The sequence below is a fragment of the Dama dama genome, chromosome 21, assembly GCF_033118175.1.
Source record: "Dama dama isolate Ldn47 chromosome 21, ASM3311817v1, whole genome shotgun sequence".
NCBI classification, from domain to species: Eukaryota; Metazoa; Chordata; class Mammalia; order Artiodactyla; family Cervidae; genus Dama; species Dama dama.
The window spans coordinates 57166659-57187837 of NC_083701.1; the positions used below are offsets into that span (position 1 = coordinate 57166659).

The window sequence follows — 21179 nt, forward strand, 5'->3', positions numbered from 1 at the left end:
GTTCCAGAGCCTGGAGTCTCCAGTTCATTTTAATATAATAAGTTATATTAACTAGATGCATAAAAAGGACAACATCTCCCTTTACCGGTTTGTCATCATGTCACTACATTTATCCAGTACTGTTTTGAACCTACTCATGTTACAAAGAACAGGTATATAGGGTTTCCCTTGTATTTTAAAGAAAAAAAGTATGCCAGACTTCTCCAACAATCTGGAATTTTATTCCATTCATATACATGCATAGTAACAACATTTGTTGAGAAATTATTTCTATCAGAAGTAGAACATTATCTTTGTGATCACCAGGTGCAGTATTGCTACTCTTATATTTAAATAGATCTTATATATGAATTAAATTCATACTTGCAGCATTGAGTTTAGGGTTTCGATTTAGACTGTGCCTTTCAAAAGATAAAACCGATTAATACTACTTCATTACTTACAATACTGCTTCCAGTAATTTTGTTCATTCTTACAAAGTATTGCATTTAACAGCAAAGGTTTAAAAATTGAGACAGAGCTGCATCAGCGAAAGAAAATACAAGTACTATACAAGAAAAAAATCGCCATCTTCATTTAACATACATGTTTAAGATTAAGAAAATGGACAGAAACGTACGGCTACATACAAATGCAAAGCCTAGTGACTAAGAGACTGTATCTGCTAAAATATAAAGTGCAAACGGAGCCTGATTATCCAAGAATTGAAATCTTAAGGCGAACTTATAGCACGTGTATTTAGAACATCTTTGCAAGTTATATTTTAGCATATACATATATCTGCAACAGCATATAAGAAGAAATCAAGATACACAAGTGCTTTGGAAGCTATTTCTAAAATGCTCTTCTGTATTGTTTGTGACTATTCAAAAGCTACTTACAGTGCAAACGATATGTGCTACACAATAACTATACAATAACATTACAAATGACTTTAATATAAAGTTTTTAAATAAAAAATAACATAACCACAGCTATGAATACTGCTGGTAAAATAAATTAATTTTTTTTTTTTTTGGAAAATGGCACCAATAATACACTTTACTAATGGACTGTAATGAAATTACACCTTAAGTCTTCAACTCAGCCATAATGAATTATCTCCTGATCGCCCGGATGTAATTCAAACAGCTTTTTTTTTTTTTTTTTCTGTACTGGGTAGAACAACATACTAAACACTGGTACCAAAGGTGACTGATGTCCATTGATTTAGTGATTTCATTTGACGTGTTCCGCGGCATGTGATGAGCAATAAAACTTTTTGTGAGTTATAAAGTTTGAGAGGTTGTTGAACTGGATGTCACAGAGCCGGCAGTATTTCCCACTGGTGGGCGCCTGGGTGGAGCCATTCACACTTTTTGCTATACTAGACAACTGGTCCTCTGCGGAGGGGATGCCTGGGGAGACGTTCTCGTTCGTGGCTAAGGGGTTCTCGGGGACCCAGGGCGGAGACTTGTGGCCGTCTTCACGCGGAGGGTTCTGGGCAATGTTCTCTTGCTGGGGGTTGGTGGCCGGGCGCTCTTCTTGCTTCAGTCCACCATTCACGATGACCATGCCCCGATTTTTGGGCAACAAGGGCAGGGAATCTTTCTTCGGCACAGCGCACCCGTTGGAAGAAGCCTGGCCTTTGGGAGATTCATTTTCTGCGTTTGTGCTTTGCTCCACATCCGCGTTGTGGATGACCAGAGAACCGGAAATGTAATCACTTGGCTTGATTCCATAGTACGGAGAAAGCTGGTCGGCTCCTTTGGCCTTCTTTATTGCTCCAGGGTACAGGCATTGGGGAAGAAACAAATGTTTGTTTTCTTCTTTTGTCGCGATGAGCTGAGCGGCTTCGCTGAAGACTTTCAGGCCCTGCAGCGTCGCTAAGTGGGATGAGAATAAGTTTCCATTGGGGGAAGGCTGCTTCAGGTTGCCATTTTTCTCGCATTTTATGATACTTCTTTCATAGCTGACGTCGGGGCTGTTTCGTTCGCTTTCTGGATTGGGAAACACTTTGCTGTCGAGCGGAGCCAGGTCGTTCCGCTGATGGGCCGTGACCGGGCAGAAATTCTGCTTGTGGGCCAGGTAGTTTTCCACCTTGTTGAAACTGATCTTGCACACGGTGCACTCATGGTAGTCCAGCAGCCTTTTGGGAGACGCGGTCGTCCGCTCAGACTGGGATAAACACTTTTTGCTGAGATCGATGGGGACGTCCATCTCCAGGCAGGAGACGCTGGAATGAGCTGTGTCACATTTAGAAACCGGGACACACTTGTTCATGGCCAGGGAGGTTTCCAAGTGCTTTGAGACAATTCCTGGAAAGAGATCGCATCTTGGGTGGTAGCACTCGCCCAGCCCTTCCGTGGCTTCTTGGGCGGAGGTACAAGGGTTGCTGAGGTTGGCTACGTCGAGAAAGCGCTGCTGGACGAGCTGGGGCCTCTGATCCTGCTCCGGCAGGCACATCTCGTACATCTTCCTGCGCTTGCGCGTGCGCATGGTTCTCTGCATGGCAGGCACTTTGTTGGAAGCCGACCTCTTCAGCGGAGGGTCGTGGCGCGTCGCACAGTAATACTGTTTGTGGACCATATAGGTTTCGTGCCGGCTGAAAGTAATGTTGCAAGCTTCACAGGTAGTCTTATTTGGGTCACTTTCCCCATCCACTAAGGGGACGCTGGGGTTTTTGACATCAACAGGTTTCCCATTAATTTTATCATCATTGCTATTGGGGGTGGAGAGCTTCTTAGCTTGCGTGGAAAAGTCCTTGTCGTGGCCCTTCCCGTTTGGCCCAATTAAATCTAAAACGGCGGAAGAATTGATGCAGGGTGTTTGAAGAAGTGGATTTTCGGGATCCGCGGAGTGAGTGGCTGGATTGAGAAGATTGATGGAGGGCTGACCCGTGTTGGGACTCACAGCCTCCTGCATCTTTTCTGAAACACCAGGGAACTCGGGGGACTTGGCCATCTGCTGCCATCGGCTGCTGCAGTAATGTTTTTTGTGCACTAGATAATTATCCAAGTTATTGAAGGTTATGTTGCACTCAAAACAGGTAGCCCCCTTGGGCATCAAGGGGCTGTAAATGACAGGAGGGTAGCTACTACTTCCGTGCCTCAGGCGCCGGTGTACCAGTTCAGACATCTTGGCCAAGATCTCTGAAGCTTGAGGGACCATTGTGATATCTTGGGGAAAAGCAAACTGCGATAGAAAGGGTCCCACGGGGAAAGAAGGCCCAATATTAGGCTGAACTGGAGATGAGGCGAGTCTTGGACTAGAGGGCTCAGACTTTATTTTCGTGTAAGAAAAGCTTTGTTTATTGGTTGTAGGCTGAATTTCGGGTCTCTGGTTAGTGAGAAAGAGCTGAGTCTTTTTCTCACACTTGTCCAGCTCCGTGTCAGAGCTCGCATCTTTAGTCTGCATGGCCTTTTGGCTCTGGGGGAGTTCGCTTCTGGTCAGCAAGTCTGTGGCTGGCTGTAAGCTGTCTTCGGTCCCACTTGGAGAGTGTTCCATGTCACTTTCTCGGGGCAGTTTGCTGCCAGGGACATGGAGTTCCTGGTGCTGCAATAACTCCCTCTGAGTCTGGAAGCCAAAGTGGCAGTGATTGCATCGGAAGGCAGCTTGAGTGAGATGGGAGAACAGGTGTTGGTGAAAGTTGATCACAGAATCAGCAGTGTAGCTACAGACGGTGCATTTTAGACTAGCACCAGGGGGGAGGAATTCTTCCATTTTCACTCCTGGAGAAACATACAAAATCAGAATACTGAGAACCACACATTTTGGTTTGCTGGTGATACGAACCGTTACTAATGACCTCATGTCTTCAACACAGCAGAAATGAACTGAAATCTTGCAGAATCTCATTTGTGATATTAACTTTTTTCCTATGATACCTTTCACCATATGTGATAATAATAAACTGGAGTTAATACTTTCCAAAGCACTTTCATGAGTAGTATCACATTGTAGTGGGATGGGCAGTGCTGTTTTAATTTTACAGGTCAGAAGACAAATTCAGGGAGGCTAAAGGAATTGATTATGGTAATAAATCTAAATAATTATCTAGTAAATTCAGTGATGAAGCCATGCCCAGACCTCAGATTTTATGATTTCTAATCCAACAGGCTTCTTACCCAACCACTGTGCTTTATAGTAGGAACAGGCAGGTATTTATTTGACAACCTGTATGCAAACTAAATAACTTAGTGCACTTAATGCGCTAGAATTAGGTCTTTATACAACAGAATCCAAATAGAAATCATTTTGTTAAGTAATTAATAACATCCTAATTTATCTTTGGTACAAACTTAGAATTTCATGGTTTTGCTTAACATGGGTTATCTTTATCCAGGGCTGATATTCAGCTAATATTTACCAGTATGTTCAACTATATTAGTATACTAATATAGTCATTTCAGACTGACATTTGTACTGATTGATCATGGCCTGTTTCTGGTCAGTTATTAAATATTTTGAATATCACCACTGACTGGTAGGTAAGTCTCAATGCAATATTGTGATTTACAGGAAATGTATATTTGGTCACTCAGATGAGGAAAATCTATTTTGCCTATGCATCTGGTCTTCACCCTTGGTTCCTGGCTCAAGGCTTCTAAAACTGTTGGAATTTCTTGTGATAAATGTGTCTTTGTTATGTTAATGAGGTGACTTTTGTAAAGCCTTCAGGTAACCTAAGGATGGAGACTGGTTGCCAGAAGAACCAACCCTGTGAGTGAAGGGTCAGAAGTTCCACTGCTTTCCACTTCTGGGAAGAAGGGCTGGAGATGAAGTTCAATTGCCAATGGCCAATAACTTAATTAATCATGCCTACGTAATGAAGCCTCCTTGCCCATTCTCAAACCTAGCCCTATTCATCTCATCCATCTGGCTGTTCCTGAGTTATATCCTTTTAAAATAAACTGGTAATCTAGTGAGAATGTGTTATCTGAGTTCTGTGAATCACTCTAGCAAATCAGTCAAACCAAGGGGGTGCCATGGCAATCTCTGATTTACAGCTAGTTGGTCAGGAGCACAGGAGACTGGTCTGAATTGGGATGAGAGTGAAGGGGGTCACTCTTGTAGAACTGACCCCTTAATCTGTGGAATTTAATGCTATCTCGGTAGTATCAGAACTGAGTGGAGTTGAATTTCAGGACACCCAATTGGTGTCTAAAGAATTACTTGAGGGGGCGGTGCGGGGAGGCAGGGGGAACCACTCCCCTATGAATTGGAATTGGGAGTTAGATACTTTTATTCACTAAGGTCAACTCGTGTCCCATTTGTTGTCATACAGTTAAGTCAGGCTTGCTTCTGTTCTCTGCACTCTACACTAAAATGAGAAATACCTTCTATATTCAGAAAATGAAAATATGGCAGACAACACCCAGTCCTATAGTGATAAAAGAGGACTTCTTTTATTTTTCTCCTTTTCTCCTTAGCTAATCCAGGACTCATTTTTCTATTGAGCTGGAAAAATCTCTCTATCTCTTATTTTTGTTTTGTGCATGACTTTACACTCACTGTGTGAGACAACCAACCTGTTTCTGTGTCCCCTGCTTTATCACCTACATAAAGACAGCTCATTTGCAGGGATAAGGTAGAGAATGAGTAAAAAGAAAATTGTCTATTTTTATGGGTACAAAGACAAAAGCTTGCACAGTACTACAGTATTGTAGGTTGGAGTTAGTTTTTTTTTTTTTTTTTTTTAAACTGAGCACCTATTTTAGTTTTTAATTATTCAACCCAAGCAAAAACAGTGAAGGAAGTCACCCCAGGGTGTCTAACAAGTTTTGTATTCTATGTGCTGAAGAACTATGATTCCCAAAACTTGGTTTGCCCTATCCAAGAATGTTTGAAAAAATACCTAAAATTAATGTAATTATGTACATTTGGTTCACTTCAATTATTTTTAAAATATAAGAATTAGAATACTATGAGATGATACTGACAATAATTGGGCATACAATTCCAAAATAAATGGGAATAGTAAAAAAGAGGGGATATATGTATAGATACAGCTGAGTAGTCACACAACATTGTAAAGCATATATATTCCAATAAAAATTAATTAAAAAAATAGGAATAGTTGCCACCTTGCTCTTAAGGGAAGGCTTTAAAAAAAGAAAACTTGTTTTGCAGGCTGATTTTTCCTAAGAAGTTTTAAAACCTAGCACTAAAAGTGTTTTTCTGTCAAAAATTCAACTATGTTGTTATCATGCACACTTTAGAAGTCAAGAACCTTTTACAGATCCATATTTAAAAGTTACTTTCTCTCAAGTGGGATTTTAATTGGATCTTTCAAAATAAAAGCTTTATTTCCATTCAGCAAATACTTTTTATGTAAAATATGTAAAAATACAAATATTTTTATGTACCTACTGTTGAGTCCCTGCTGTGTGGGAAATAGTGCATGGTAAGTTTGAGAAGATCACCTGACACATAAATGATGAATACTGATGACAATATACAAAGGGTATTGTGATTTCTAAAACTGATGCTATTTGACTTCAGTTGGAAAAAAAAAACAACAAAACTATAGAGTGCTTTGGCCTATAAACTGAGCACTGTAAGCCGTTAGAGAAGAATCCAGACCCATGTCCTTTGAACAGAATATACTGATTGTACGTGACAAAAGGTAATAACTATCTGGTTCAGCAAGTTTAATTTGATTTTATAGGCAGAAAGAGACATATGAATGTATGTATGCACAATATGTGTGAGTGTACATATGTATGTATGCAGAGAAAGAACAGGGTCTCCCAGAGCAGAAGAAACAAGAGAGGCACTTACCACTGTGTGAGGTCAGGTGCATTTCTAGAGCTCGGGCATTCGAAAAGCTCTTGGTGCACTGTGGGAAGGGACACAGGCTGGAAATCTGAGGAGCAGTGTCCTCATTTTCCTCTGACACTGGTGCAGCTTCTCTTTGCCTTCCACTGCAATAGTACATCAGATGGGCTTGCAGATTCCGCTCACTGCGATACCAGATGCCACAGGACTTGCAAGGGAATATATCCTCTGCAAGCAGAAATACAGGGACACATTAGCGGCTGCCCACTTAGGGCCATTCATGGGTAAACAGCATTTGATTCTGTTTTTTTGAGTCTGCTCTCTGGTTCTGAATTAGGTAATCAGACAGTGGCTAGTGAGGTGTTAGTGGTGGTCCACAGTACAGGACTGAGCTTATAAAGGAATGTTACATTCAATGCAATTTACCTTCCCACAGACTCTTTAGGAAGTGGTTCTGTAGGAGACTCCCAACATAAAGCACAAGAGGTTGATCCTGAATTGTTTATATTGTATTTATGGTTTAGAAAAGTAGGCATTTAGAAAATAGCAGTGTGAAATGTTTTATCTGCTTGATTAAAAGGTAAAGGATCTAATGGCTGCTGCACTGAAGTTAGCCTTGGTGTCAACTCCTGACATCATTTATTCATTTAATTAATTAATTGCAGAGTGCATCCTAAGTGCCTTATTTATGCTGAGTTGGCTGTAAAACAAAATGAGAGACAAAACAGCTGTTCTTAAGGAGCTTAGGTCGCTTGGGGCTGGTTAACAGGTGGTTAGATCATTATATAAGAATGTGATGACTGCTCTGATGGAGGTATCTGAGGGGTGTTTTGGGGCATGGAAAAGAAATATGAGCCTGGGGAGAGAACTGGAGGGAGGATGAGGTGAGAGAAGAATTTAGAGGGAAGATGATGACATGCCTTAGCTGCATTGTGAAGGATGAAATTAATCTAGTCAGGTGGAGAAGGGGATTGTATTCTTGCAGTCAAGGGATCATCATGGGAGCCTATGAGGGACTGGGTAGAAGCTGAGAGGCTATTCTGTAATCTCAGGAAGAGATGAGGCTGCAGAAGTCAGGGACAGACTACCAAAGACCATGGAAGCTTTTATTTTTTGGGGGCCTCACTGTATGTCATGAAGGATCTTAGTTCCCTGACCAGGGGTTGAACCTGTGCCCTCAGCAGGAGTCCTGACCACTGGACTTCCAAGGATGTCCCACTGTAGGATTTTTAAAGTTCAAGTTTCTATCTCAATGAGTATGGAAAGTTACTGAATCATTTTAAATAATAGACTGATAGAAACCGCTATGATATAATGTTAACTGTGGAGCAGAATTGGAAGGTAGCAACTTTGGAAGGAAGACTTATGACTTATAATTGAAGTAATCTAAGTGAACTATGTTACAGTTTGAATTGTAGCTAATAGCCACATAGTACTTGTTAGGTCATGCTATAATATGTATGATATGTATTTCTCATCGATTCATTCATGGAAAATTTCTGTGTGTGTGTGTGTTTTCACCCTCATTCATTAATAGGTAAAGAATGTGAGGTTGATTAACTTGCTGTGATCATGTAAGTGGGTGAAGTGAGGTTGGAAAAGCCTGGTGTAAACACTCTTCCATAATACCTCAATGGCAAGAGGGACAGAGAGAAGAAAGATTATATTGAGGAAGTAGAACTGACTGGAAGTGTTGACCGCTAGAGTGGAGGGTAAGGTTTGTCCTTGGTGCCTAGGCTTCTTGTTAGCATTTCTGTGTTAAGCGGTGGTTCATTCATCTCTATAAGACAGACGGGTGATGAATTCAGGCTAGTGCGCGTATAGCGACCAAGTCTGACACTGTATTGTGCAAACTTGGCACTTTTGTAGTGAAAGGGGGCATGGATCAGCGGGGATGGCAGATAACCCTGTAAACTGGGACAAATCCAGGCACACTGGGGTACATGGTCACATTAGATGCATGCAAGTGGATATTTCTGTGAGAAAGAGAGATGAACATTGCAAAGAGGGCAACAGAGGTCTGAAACTCGCCAGACACAGCTGGACTTGTGATTTATAAACTGTCAGTGTATAGTGGGTGGTGGAAGCCCATGATGGTGAAGGAGACGGCTCAAGAGATCCTGTTGAAGGAGATAAGGAGAAAATTAAGGACCAAATTCTAGTGAATGAGAAGTAAGGAACAGGTAGGTACAATACAGAATTTCCAAATACAATCTAACTACAAAATCACACCTGGCTACTGTTTATTATTTAACCCTTCCCACCCAAGTTAGTTACATTTACACTTCAGAGGGCCACAATATTTAATAAAGTGGCTATTTATGCAGGATGACTTTAACTGATTAGCTAATTAAAGAATGAGAACAAAAGCCTGTAGAATCCATGTTGATTTATTTGAGATTAACCGTTATCTTGCTACAGAAAGCAAACAAAGTATAACCTCAAATATATATAATTAGAATGAACATTCATACACTGAAGCATCACAATAATATAAGGTACCCCTAGGATACTTGGTGGGCTTCCCCGGTGACGCAGCGGTAAAGAATCCGCTTGCACTGCCCAAGCCACAGGAGACACGGTTCGATCCCTGAGTCAGGGAGATCCCCTGGAGGAAGGCATGGCAACTCACTCCAGTATTCTTGCCTGGAGAATCCCCATGGACAGAGGAGCCTGGCGGGCTATAGTTCATAGGGTCGCAAAGGGTCAGACATGACTGAAGTGACTTAGCATGTATGTACAGGATACCTGGTAACAAAATCATTTAGTCTCAAATTCAAGTTACATCAAGTTCCTCACTATCCAAAGTAAAGGTCCAGCAAAGAAGATAACTACATTTACACTAAGGGAATCTAAAAATACACTTGGGTTGGGTGCACTGAATCCAGTGGTTGTATGCAGAATAATTCCAGATACACATGAGAAGTTCTTTATTCTGGAGGATGCAGTTACAGCAACAACATAATTCAGTAATTACTGAACATAATTGACTATACACACAAAAATATATATAGTATTGGGACATAGCTGTAGTCTCTAGAATTTTCTGCATCATTCAAAGTCTCGGGCATTTTCAAGGACATTTTTGACTCAAGGCAATATTTCACTTGCCTACTGGCTTCAGATTCTTTTCTTCTATTAAGATGTAACTGGTATTCATGTTCTCTCTCAGAGACAGATAAAATCAGAGTGGACTCTAGAACTCAGATCTTGGGACTCCTGAAGCACTGATTTTATGTCATATCAGGTCACTGTATGCTCAAGAAATACGAACTAAGTTCAACAGTCCTTTTAACAAAATATAATCAGAAAGACAGATTTTCTAGGGCATATTTTAAAATTTTGCATATAAAGTACTCTAAGGAGTATTTTTCTTTCTCTTTTTAATTTTTTATATTAGATGGTGTCTTATTTAGCCTACATTTTCCCTTCATTAGTATATCTAATCAAATTTGATTTTGTTTTCTTTTTCTTATGTTTTAACTCTTAATACCAAAATTATTTTACCATAGGAGCATCAGTGAAAGATATTGGGCTTCTTATAGCTAAATAGCCTTGAACATTGCTTAGTTTAGAATATCAGATTTTTGTTTGTGACATCAAGGAATCCAACGTGAAATGAATGAATTTAAGTTCTTTTTATATTCCCATAAGAAGTGACCTCATGCACACACACACACGTACACAGAGAGTTAAAGTTGGAGAGAAGAGCAAATAAAATCACAGCAATGGAGGAAATAACTCTGTCTCTGGTTGCCTGTCAGTAGGCATTATTTTTTTTCTCTCCCCTAAATACCCATCATCACTACAAAGCTATTGCCTGGGCTCCTGCACTCAACACTTACTATTGACAATAGCTGTGGGCAAAATAGAAGCCATGGCAGCTTGCTGAGGAAGCAGCTGAATTGAGTCCAGCAGGCGCGCCGGGTACATCCCTTCTGTAAGACTCATCTGACTGGCAGCTTGTAGCCTTGAGTCAAAATCCACCACAAAGGCAATTAGCTCTTCACCCTCAGAGATGGCCTTCGTAGTCGTGCACCAAAGCTGACCCCCTATTAAGAAAAAAAAGGAAGAGAAAGATAGAATTGACATAGAATACTCCAGCTTGCTGTACATTGGATTGATGTCAATAGCACCTCCTCATGTTTTTCCCATCAGTTTCTACTGGGTGGAGTGTTGGATCAAGACAACAGCTGCCCTCCTCTTCCCTTTGTTCACTTAAAACAATAAAACAGCCAGTTATTTCACCAGCGACATGGGTTCATAATAACAAAGGACTGCAATTAGGGACAGGCAACTATAGCGAACCATATGAAAGTCTGGTAAAACAAAAGAGAGGAAACATTTTATAGAGAAGGGGAAGTTGGGAGAGCTATGATAAACCAAAAGTCTACTGGAAGTCCATTGGAAACTGGAAGTTTGAAATATAGTGGCTTTTCATTGGCTGAGTTGTTACAGACTTTCATTGGCTGAGCTGTTGTCAGGTGATGAGAAATGCTTTCTTCCTCCAGCTGAGTGGCATTAAATAATGTCACTTCCTGATGGAGATACAAAGACCATCTCTTCCTGTTGGGTTCTGTATTGATGTCAAGTGGTACTTGCCAGCTCCCGCATCTGACTTCCCTACTCCATTTTAGTGAGGTTTCCTTTTATGAATTTTCATACCTCCTATGTGGAAAATTATATTTCTTGCATTAAATGTATTGTTCAGTGACCAACAGTAGGAGAAGACTAAGGACCAAGTATAGACATAATCTGTACAGAGTTTTGTCAAAAATTGACAACTTTTCGCCTTCTGGTGCTTGACTTAATCATTAACCATGCTATTACATGGTATATACTGCCTAAGAACATGCACGGTAGGGATCCAACCTCAAAATGTATTCCAAGTGAGCCTTTGAAGTTATTCTTCCTGCACCTTACTCCTCTTTTTCTCTCTTTCCCAGATACTGATATATCAGATACTGATATTGGTATATATATAAATATGATTCCTAAAACTTCAAAGTAAGTAAACAAAATTCCTAAAATTTAGAAAGTTTAAAGGCAATTCCAGTTCATTTTGTTCTCTGCATAAGTCTGCTTCCATTTTTTTTTTTCTTTTTTTGGAGGGGCGGATGCTGAGTGATCTTTACTTTTATAATATTTCTTATAATATAGCTTCTTTATCTCCCTTTACCCTGACTGAACTTCCTGAAAAGAAGATACACCAAAGATCCTTTTCACAAAGGCTTATTTAAATAAAGATTTGTTTAAATGAAAAGAACCCTTTCTTCAAACACTAAGATAGACTCTGGCTCGGCGCTTCAAATGATCACGTGTGGTGCATTAAAAAGAAAATTAACTATGCAAGTACATCTTCTAATGTATTGGAATGCGATAGCAAATGCTCATTTATTTAACATGTTTAGACAGGCAAAGCACTTATATTTTGTTATCTACACTCTCAGGCCTAGATACATATCCTATACAGTTATGCCTGAAATAATATGGCATAGTTGATATGTTATAAAGCTTTTTTTCTCATTGTGTATATATTGCAAGGCTATATATTGTACTCATTAAGCAAGTAAAAATTGTATCCATTCTGATAAGTAATATTGCTCTGTTTATCTTTCAGAGTAACTGCCTTTTCAACTGCACTTCATTTTTTCCACCCTCAAAGAGATCATAGTTTTTAAACAACTTGCGGTAAAAATCGGGTGGAAAAGATAACAACAGCATATGATACGGCACAGTTGACTAGAAGATTCAGGACTTCGTTTCAGAGAGACCTGGGACAGTTAATTAAAGCAGCTGATTAAATGCTAAAGGCAAGCAAACAAGACACCATTTGTGACAGTATGTTTGTGAAAAAACAAACCTAAAATTACCGACCTCAAATTTATGTGAAAATTTCCAAGGAAAACACACATTTACTAAAGGACTAGAAAACAACCACTTTGTTTTTTCTACTTTGGCTCTAACATATCTGAAAGAATACAAATTTGCCAAAGTTGAAAAACAGATTCACTTTGGTATTGATTGATTGATTTACAAATGTAGAAGCTAAATGGCATCATCGTGGAATTCGATGAGTACTGAAAAGTGCTAAGTTGGTGCTATTTCTGTTGGTGACACCTCTTTCCCCTGGGAGGCTCCTGCATTTGGCTGCTCTGCCTTCTCTGATGTGCATACAGATCCAAACTACTCACGGCTCTAGACAAAGTAATCATCTGCACCTTATCTTTCCTCTGGGAAACTGCTTATTGAGTCCGTGTAATAGAGAGGTGGGGGGGGGCAGAGGCAGGCACTGCAGTTCAGCCTCTTAGCCTGGTCTTTTGGAGTCATAGGATTTCAGCATTGAACAGCATAACTTATATTAATAGTAACAGTTTCTCATTTTTGATAAATTTATATTGTTGGTAAATCTAGCTATGGCTATGTTTTACAAAGGAAAAGTTGTGAATTCAGGTACCCAGGAGAAATCAATAGTTTAGAGAAGGTAGCACTCAGCTCATCTTTATCACAGCAGTGAGCTCCATAGCAAGATGACTCCGAATACTTGTACTCAAATTTTGAACCCAAAAGATCCAGTCAATAAACTAAAATAAAATAAAATTCACAAACTATTAAGTGCAAGAAGGAGGAGCTATATGTATACTTATAGCTGATTCACATTGTTGGACAGCAGAAACCAACACAATATTGTAAAGCAATTATCTTCCAATTAAAAAAAAAAAACAAATGTGTAGGAAAATTTCTCCAAAAAATAAACAAAAAATCATTTTTCTACATTATTAGGCAGTCCGGCAGCGGTAATACATATCTGTTTTTGGACATATTCAGTAATGTTTCATTTTTTATTGTCTTTACCATTTTATATTTCATCAGAGCATGTCATTTTAAAAGGCTAAATTGGACTGAAAATGTACTTTGCAGGTTTGATGAGAAAGTCAGGTGTTTTAGGATTTCGTCTTTCAAATCAATCATTCAGTTCAGTATTCACTGAACTCCCCACTGTGTGCCAGGCCGGGTGCTATGGCTTCACACACAACTTACACACAAACTGAACGTACACATACAAACGAATTACAATACTACGTGCCGGTGTCATGCCCTAGTGCTAAAGAAAATGTGAGAGAGGTGACTAGCTGAGACTTCTTGGGGGAGTCAGGCAAGGCATCCAAGATGACTTTTGGTTTTTTCTTAATTAATTCAAGAAGAACAGAGGAAAACTAGCTGAAGTATGTGTGGGGGGACCTGGCAGGTACACTGTTACTGGCAGAGAAAGGTACATGGGTGTGAGGGCAGGATTATCGAAGCGCCTCAGCGGCTGGCAAACCTGGAGCCTGGAGCCTGAGGGAGGACACAGGTGGATTATGGGGAGTGGCGTGCCAGAACCAGCCTGTTCTGGATCACAGGGCGGGATGTTCGCCTGTCAGGAATTTTGTGTGCCGTCGATGTCACGCTGCTAACTAGCCACCGTGAGAGCGGTAGCATTTGCTGTCAGAAGTGGACACGTTACAAATCAGGGCTTCCTCCCACAAAACGTTTAGAAGCAGGTGAGACAGTTTTGATGTAACATAAAAACAGTTGTGTCCGGCTCATGGCGGGGAGATGGTGTGCATTTGTTTTCAGTGAATGAATGAACAAATTTTTGACCTGAGCTTTGCCCCCTCAGAATATAGATCTAAGGGTCATGAGGAGAATAAACTGAAGGGGTAGGAAATGTTACCTCAAAGCCGATTAGGAGGCTGTTGTACTTAGTTCAGTTGTAAGAAGTGTAAATTGTGAGGTAGAAAAGGGCCAATTTCGAGAGACATGGCTGGGAGAGGACTGGGGTGATTTCATGAGATGGACAAGAAAAAGGAAGCTGTTGAAAATGACACAGACATTTCTGGTTTGGGAAACCAGATGATGGTAATTCCATTAGCAACATAGTAGAGCTGGTATATTAACAAGTAGTATTATATAGACAATAACATGTAATTGGTATTAATTAGGTTTAGTTTCTTTGGGCCTGATAGACAAGGTAGTTTATGTATGTCTCATCTATTTTAATCCTATCGATTATTCTGAGGTGAATGATAGTATCCTCGTTTAAGAGTTGAAAAAATTGAAGCTTGGAGAGGTTAACTAACTTTCTCAAAGCTGTTTCTCTCTGCAGAATCATGATTTAGATTTCTGTCTGTCCACCTCCATAGCCCAAGTGTGTATATATTGAATGCGTGTTGTATGTATGTGTGTATGCGTATAGACGGAAATGAAATTCGGCTTTGAAATGGTAGAGCTTGAGGTACCTGAGTGGTTTTTTGGTGGATGTATCCAGGAGGTAACTGGACTTAGGGGAAGAATAAGGCTAGAGAAAAAAAAAAATAATTTGGAAGTCATCAACATATTCTAAATAACTGTGGGTGTTCTTTGCATTGGTGTGGTAATACAGAAAGAGTCTAGCATGAGAAGAAAAAGAACAAAGTTTGAAACTTGGGGAATCTAAACATTTAAGATGTGGGTAGCGGAGATGCAATCATTTAAAGACACGGCAAACATATATTTGGAAAGATGAGGGGGAACCAAAAAAATGGTGTCACAAAAGTCAAGGATTGGTTCTTGGAAAGAGCTTGGACAAATTTTTTGGATGATGAGTTTAATGCATACAACTTGAGGAAGCCACTTATATGGAGAGATATCCCAAGTATTGTAACACAGTTTTATTGATTCAAATAAAACATTCTAAGTATGACTGCTAGTGAAGATATAATCCCATCTGGAGGAAGTATGAACACTGGAACCAGACTCCTGGGTGCAAATCTTGGCTCTTCCACTTGCTAACTCTGTGACTTTGAACTTATCACTTAAGCATTCTATCAGTTTCCTCAAAATTAAAAATGGAAATGATGGTAATAATACTGAACTCAAGGTATTATCATGAGGATTAAATGAGGTAGTACAGGTGGAAGCTTAAGAACAGCACCGGCCATCAGTTCAGTTCAGTTCAGTTCAGTTTGGTTGCTCATTTGTGTCCAACTCTTTGTGACCCCATGGACTGCAGCATACCAGGCTTCCCTGTCCATCACCAACTCCCAGAGCTTACTCAAACTCGTGTCCATCGAGTAGCTTATGCCATCCAACCATCTCATCCTCTGTCATCTCCTTTTCCTCCCACCTTCAATCTTTCCCAGTATCAGGGTCTTTTCCAAAGATTCAGTTCTTCACATCAGGTGGCCAAAGTATTGGAGATTCAGTTTCAGCATCGGTCCTTCCGATGAATATTCAGGACTGATTTCCTTTAGGATGGACTCGTTGGATATCCTTGCAGTCCAAGGGACTCTCAAGAGTCTTCTCCAACACCACAGTTTGAAAGCATCTATTCTTCGGCCCTCAGTTTTCTTTGTAATCCAACTCTCACATCCGTACATGACTACTGGAAAAATCATAGCTCTGACTTTTGTTGGCAAAGTAATGTCTCTGCTTTTTAATATGCTGTCTAGATTGGTCATGGCTTTTCAGTAAGTGCTGTATAATCGTGAACCATTACTCTGTTTGGTTTGGTTTGGGGGGTCTGTTTTTCTCATTTCTCACTGCCCTGCTAAGTCCAAGAGAAGAAATCTCACAGGAAAGCAAACACACACCTATGAATTCAGTGAGTACATGTGTCTGTGCTTCATGGGGGAAGACGAGCTCATTTCAGAAAGAAAGATTAAGGCTGCATCATTTATGGATCATATACCATATCTTGACCAGTTAGAAACTAACATAGTTTCCAGCAATCTACATGGGGCTGGGGAGACAGGAGAACAAGTTTCCTACCCTACTGTTTTTAGAGCTAGGGTAAATACAGCCAACTCTCATTTACAATTCAATGGAAGGCAGTAGTATTCATCTTGATTGGAAAACAATCTAAGTGCATGAAAATGATAAATCGTGTTGATATTTAGGTTTTTTGATGTCTTCACTGATTGCCCTCATGTTCAGTGGAAACAAATCACAGGGTATTACATTTGGTTTTAAAATAAGACCACCGCTTTCAAAACAAAAACAAGAACACACAAAGAGAACAAACCAAAACCCCCAAACAAACAAACAAAACCACCAGAATACAAGCATTGGCAAGGATGTAGAGAAATTAGAACCCTTCTGCACTAGTGATGAGAGTGTAAAATGGTAGAACCTGGAAAAAAGTATGACACTTCCTCAAAAAGTTAAAAATAAAATTACCTATGATCCAGCATTTCTACTTCTGGGTATATACTCAAAAGAATTGAACACAGGGTCTCAAAGAGATATTTGCACACCCATGTTCAAGGCAGCATTTTAAAAATACCTAAAACAAGGAAGCAACCCACTGTCCACTGACAGAAGAATGGATAAGCAAAATGTAGTATATACATACAATGGAATATTATTCAGACTTTAAAAAGCTGACAATGCTACAACATAGATGAACCTTGAGGACCTTGTTATAAGCAAAATAAGACAGTCCCAAAAGGACAAATACTGTATGATTCCAGTGATATGAGGTATCAGGGTATTCAAGGACAGAGACAGAAAGCAGGCTGGTGGTTGCCAGGGGCTAAGGCGGCAGGAGTGAGAAATTATTGTTTAATGGGTATAGAGTCCCTTGGACAGCAAGGAGATCAAACCAACATTTGCAGCTGAAGCTCCAATACTTTGGCCACCTGATGTGAAGAGCGGACTCACTGGAAAAGATCCTGATGCTGGGAAAGATTGAAGGCAAAAAGAGAAAGGGGCAGCAAGAGGATGAGATGGTTAAATAGTATCACCAATTCAATGGACATGAATTTGAGCAAACTCTGGGAGATAGTGAAGGACAGAAGAGCCTGTTATGGCCAGTCCATGGGGTCACAAAGAGTCAGACATGATTTAACAACTGAACAACAACAACAGCAAAAACCAAACAAGAGTGAGGCCTTCCTTCACTTTTCCTAACGAAGCTACTTTAACTACTGGTGGCACAGTGGTCAAGGATCTGCTTGACAATGCAGGAGACACAAAAGATCTGGGTTCGATCTCTGGGTCAGGAAGAGCCCCTGGAAGAGGGCATGGCTACACACTCCAGTATTCTTGTCTGGAGAACTGAATGGGCAGAGGAGCCTGGAGGGTTATGATCCATAGGGTCATGAAGAGCTGAACACAAGTGAACAGCAGCAACTGAAAGCTAAGACCAGCATAAGGAAGTTTCTACTGAGATGCAGTTTACCTTCTTTGACCACATTAACTGTTTTCATTTGAATGAACTTTAGATGCTAGTTAGATCTGAAAATTTTGAGTGTTTCAGCTCCTGGTGACTTTGTTGATTTGGGATTCTATCTGTGTTTAGTGTTCCTGTCAACTTTCTATGGATGTGAAATTTAAGGAATCTAAACAGATGTTTTCTGTAGCAAATGCAGTGGTTATGTATAATGTCTCCAGATTTAACTCAAGAGGATTTTCTACATGCTAATCTACTTGAATGGTATATTGATATAAACACCAATAAAATTATGTAAAGGCGTTGGGCTTCCCAGGTGGCTCAGTGGTAAAGATTCTGCCTGCCAATTCAGGAGCCACAGGAGATGCAGGTTGGATCCCTGGGTCAGGAAGATCTCCTGGAGGAGGAAATGGCAACCCATTCCAGTATTCTTGCTGGGATAATCCCATGGACAGAGGAGCCTGCCGGGCTACTATCCATGGGGTTGCAAAGAGTTGGACACGATTGAGCGACTGAGCATGCATGTAAGTTGGGTGCATGTATGGAAATGTCATATATATTTACTTGATAAAATTTTTACAACTTTCTTTTCACAGTAATTCAAGAATAAATGATCCTGGTCTAAGGGGTTATATGCTAATAATGAGGTATTGCTTGCACTTAAAATCACGGAAAATTTATTTGTCCTTAGCACAAAGGTGAACTAGAAAGAGTACTTGACTTGTGGGTGAGAAAATTTAGTTCTAGTCCTGACTTTATTAGTTATTGTGTGGTCTTGTAGAAGCCCTTTAACTATATCCTATACATGACAGTCTTTAGCTAGGTACCCCTAGATTATTATCATCAAGTTGTGAGCAACTTTTTATGCTTCTGTGACCTTAGTGCTAATAATAGAAATACTCACACATATATTAAGTGGTTACTATGTGTTCTGCACTGACACTGTGCTTTGCATCCATTATCTTAATTTCTCCCAAGAAAGCAGTGAGGTGACTTTTGTTTATTCCCATTTTACTGTGAGATTATGAAGCTGGAATTTTACATAAGCTGTTCAAGAGCACACAGCTAGAGGGGATGTGGAAGAAAAGGAGATATGGGAGATAGGCTTTTGAACAAGGCAGTTGAGCTCTAGATTCTGAATGAAATGCTAGGTGTCACAAGTCACAGCGCTATCTGATGTTCACTAAGTAACTACCTTGTACCTTACCTTGACTATTCAGAATCACTGATATGTCTCTGAATCAGAAATAAGATAGTTCACACCCTTACCAGGTGGCACTAGTGGTAAAGAACTCGCCTGGCGATGCTGCAGACATGAGACATAGGTTCAATCCCTGGATTGGGAAGATCCCCTGGAGGAGGGCACAGCAATCCACACCAGTATTCTTGCCTGGAGAACCCCATGGACAGAGGAGCCTGGTGGGCTATAGTCCATGGGGTCGCAAAGAGTCGGACACAACTGAAGCGACTTAGCATGCATGTCAAGAAGATTTACACAGTGATAAAATATAGCTTTAAAATGGATAACCACAATACAGAGAATAATGTTCATCTTTGTGATGTGGAAGTAATGCCAGGTTATCTTCTAACATGACAAAGAGCTTACACTTAGCACTTACTATGTGCTGAGTGGTAGTCTAAATATTTCACATCTATTAAATATGGATGTAGCATTTGCCCAAGTTGAGTTGGATACTAAAAGGCATCAAAATTCTTTATAACCATGACTGCACAGTACATTCACCTGGGAACTCTTCATCAACACTGGTTCCTGGGTCCTGCCCCAGATCAATCAAATCAGAATCACTAGGAGTGAGGTCTGGGTTTCATTATTTTTCAGAAGCTCCCTGAAAGGCTTCCTATGCCTCTGGAGTTAAGGATCACTGGCATAAGGGTAAACTATTTGCAGTTTGTACAGAGTAGAAAGGGTGGACCTCTAGGAACAAAAAGTCTCTTTTGATAATCAAATATTTCATAGACTTGTTCAAACAGTTCAATAGAGAGATGTCTACTTTGAAACTCAGAAAATGACAACTGAAAATAGCTTTGAATAATATTTGAAGAATATGGGCATGATGAGTGAAAAGGTGTAGAAAAGTGGATAAAGAAGGTAATGACTTCGCATCACCCTTCAACTGCATAAACCAGTTAGGAATTTAGTTAATTTGTGAATTGTATTCAGCTTTACAATGTTTAACTCTTTATTATATGGAAGATGTGTAACTTATTATTAGAAATTATCAATAACATTGCAAAAAAAAAAAAAAACTGAAAGATCATATCATACAAACCAGAGCAAAAAAAAAAAAAAAAAATCAGATTCTTACTGCCTGGGCATAAAGTCCTTATCAAATGACATCAGGCACTAAAGCAGCTGATACCTTCCTTGATTCTACCAAATGGAAAGATTATTTTAGGATTCTCTCCTTGCCTCTAGTGCTGCAAATACAGTCACTCTCCCCTGTCTCCACACCCCCACACCACTCCTTTCACAAATAAAGGGCAAATACATTCAAGGTTCCATAGAAAGGAATAACTACTCAGACCTTGACGTTCTTGAAAAACCAAGTACTTGCTGTTCTAAGTAATGTTTATGATCAAAGTTCTTGTACAAACAGATATGGTTCCTAACAGGAAGCTTATAAATTCTTCTCATAATTGCTGTCAAAACTGCAGTGAAGTGTACTACAAGTTTTGATAATAAAGAATAAAGTCACAGTTCAAACTCGATTATATTTTGGAAATTCATGCTCCTCTTCCTAGAAGCGGTGGCCTTAAATATCTCCCCATCCTGCCAAATTTTTCACTTGCACTTTTTATTATTTATGAAATCAGTGTCTGCACAATGTCAGGCAGACCTCTGCTGATAAACTCTAATTAAGATTAAGACAAGCCTTTTGGAAAGGATCCCATCATTAGCAAACACGATAAACACAAAAATACTCCCTACTTGTCAACCAGGAGCAATTCAGTAACCTAACAGTATTATCTGTTGCTAGGTTACAGAGCTGACAAACCTTCAATTATATTGTTCAACCATACCTATAGAGTTCTGTATAAGCAAAATGTATCCAATAGAAAAGCATTTAACTTCGTCCACACTATCTGCAATTCATGCTTCCTTACAATGGTAAAAATCAGGTTAATAATTACACAGCACGCTGAAAAATCTTTTCCATGTGTTATGTCTATACATGTGTCTTTCTAATTTATCTGTGTGATTGAT

General features: G+C 39.8%; 1 protein-coding gene across 2 annotated transcripts in view; it reads right to left on the reverse strand.

Moving 5' to 3' along the window:
• Positions 1–210: 210 nt before the first annotated feature.
• ZFPM2 (zinc finger protein, FOG family member 2) overlaps positions 211–21179 on the reverse strand; it is a 499730-nt gene continuing 478761 nt past the window's right edge. Inside the window, exons 6-8 of one of the 2 annotated variants that reach the window (XM_061123612.1) lie at positions 10605–10811; positions 6763–6987; positions 211–3710 (exon numbers count right to left, since the gene is read on the reverse strand). In XM_061123612.1, coding sequence (XP_060979595.1) covers positions 1219–3710; positions 6763–6987; positions 10605–10811 — 2924 coding nt within the window. In that variant the 3' untranslated portion in view covers positions 211–1218. The remainder of the gene's footprint in view (positions 3711–6762; positions 6988–10604; positions 10812–21179) is intronic. The other variant, XM_061123614.1, reaches the window with a different exon arrangement.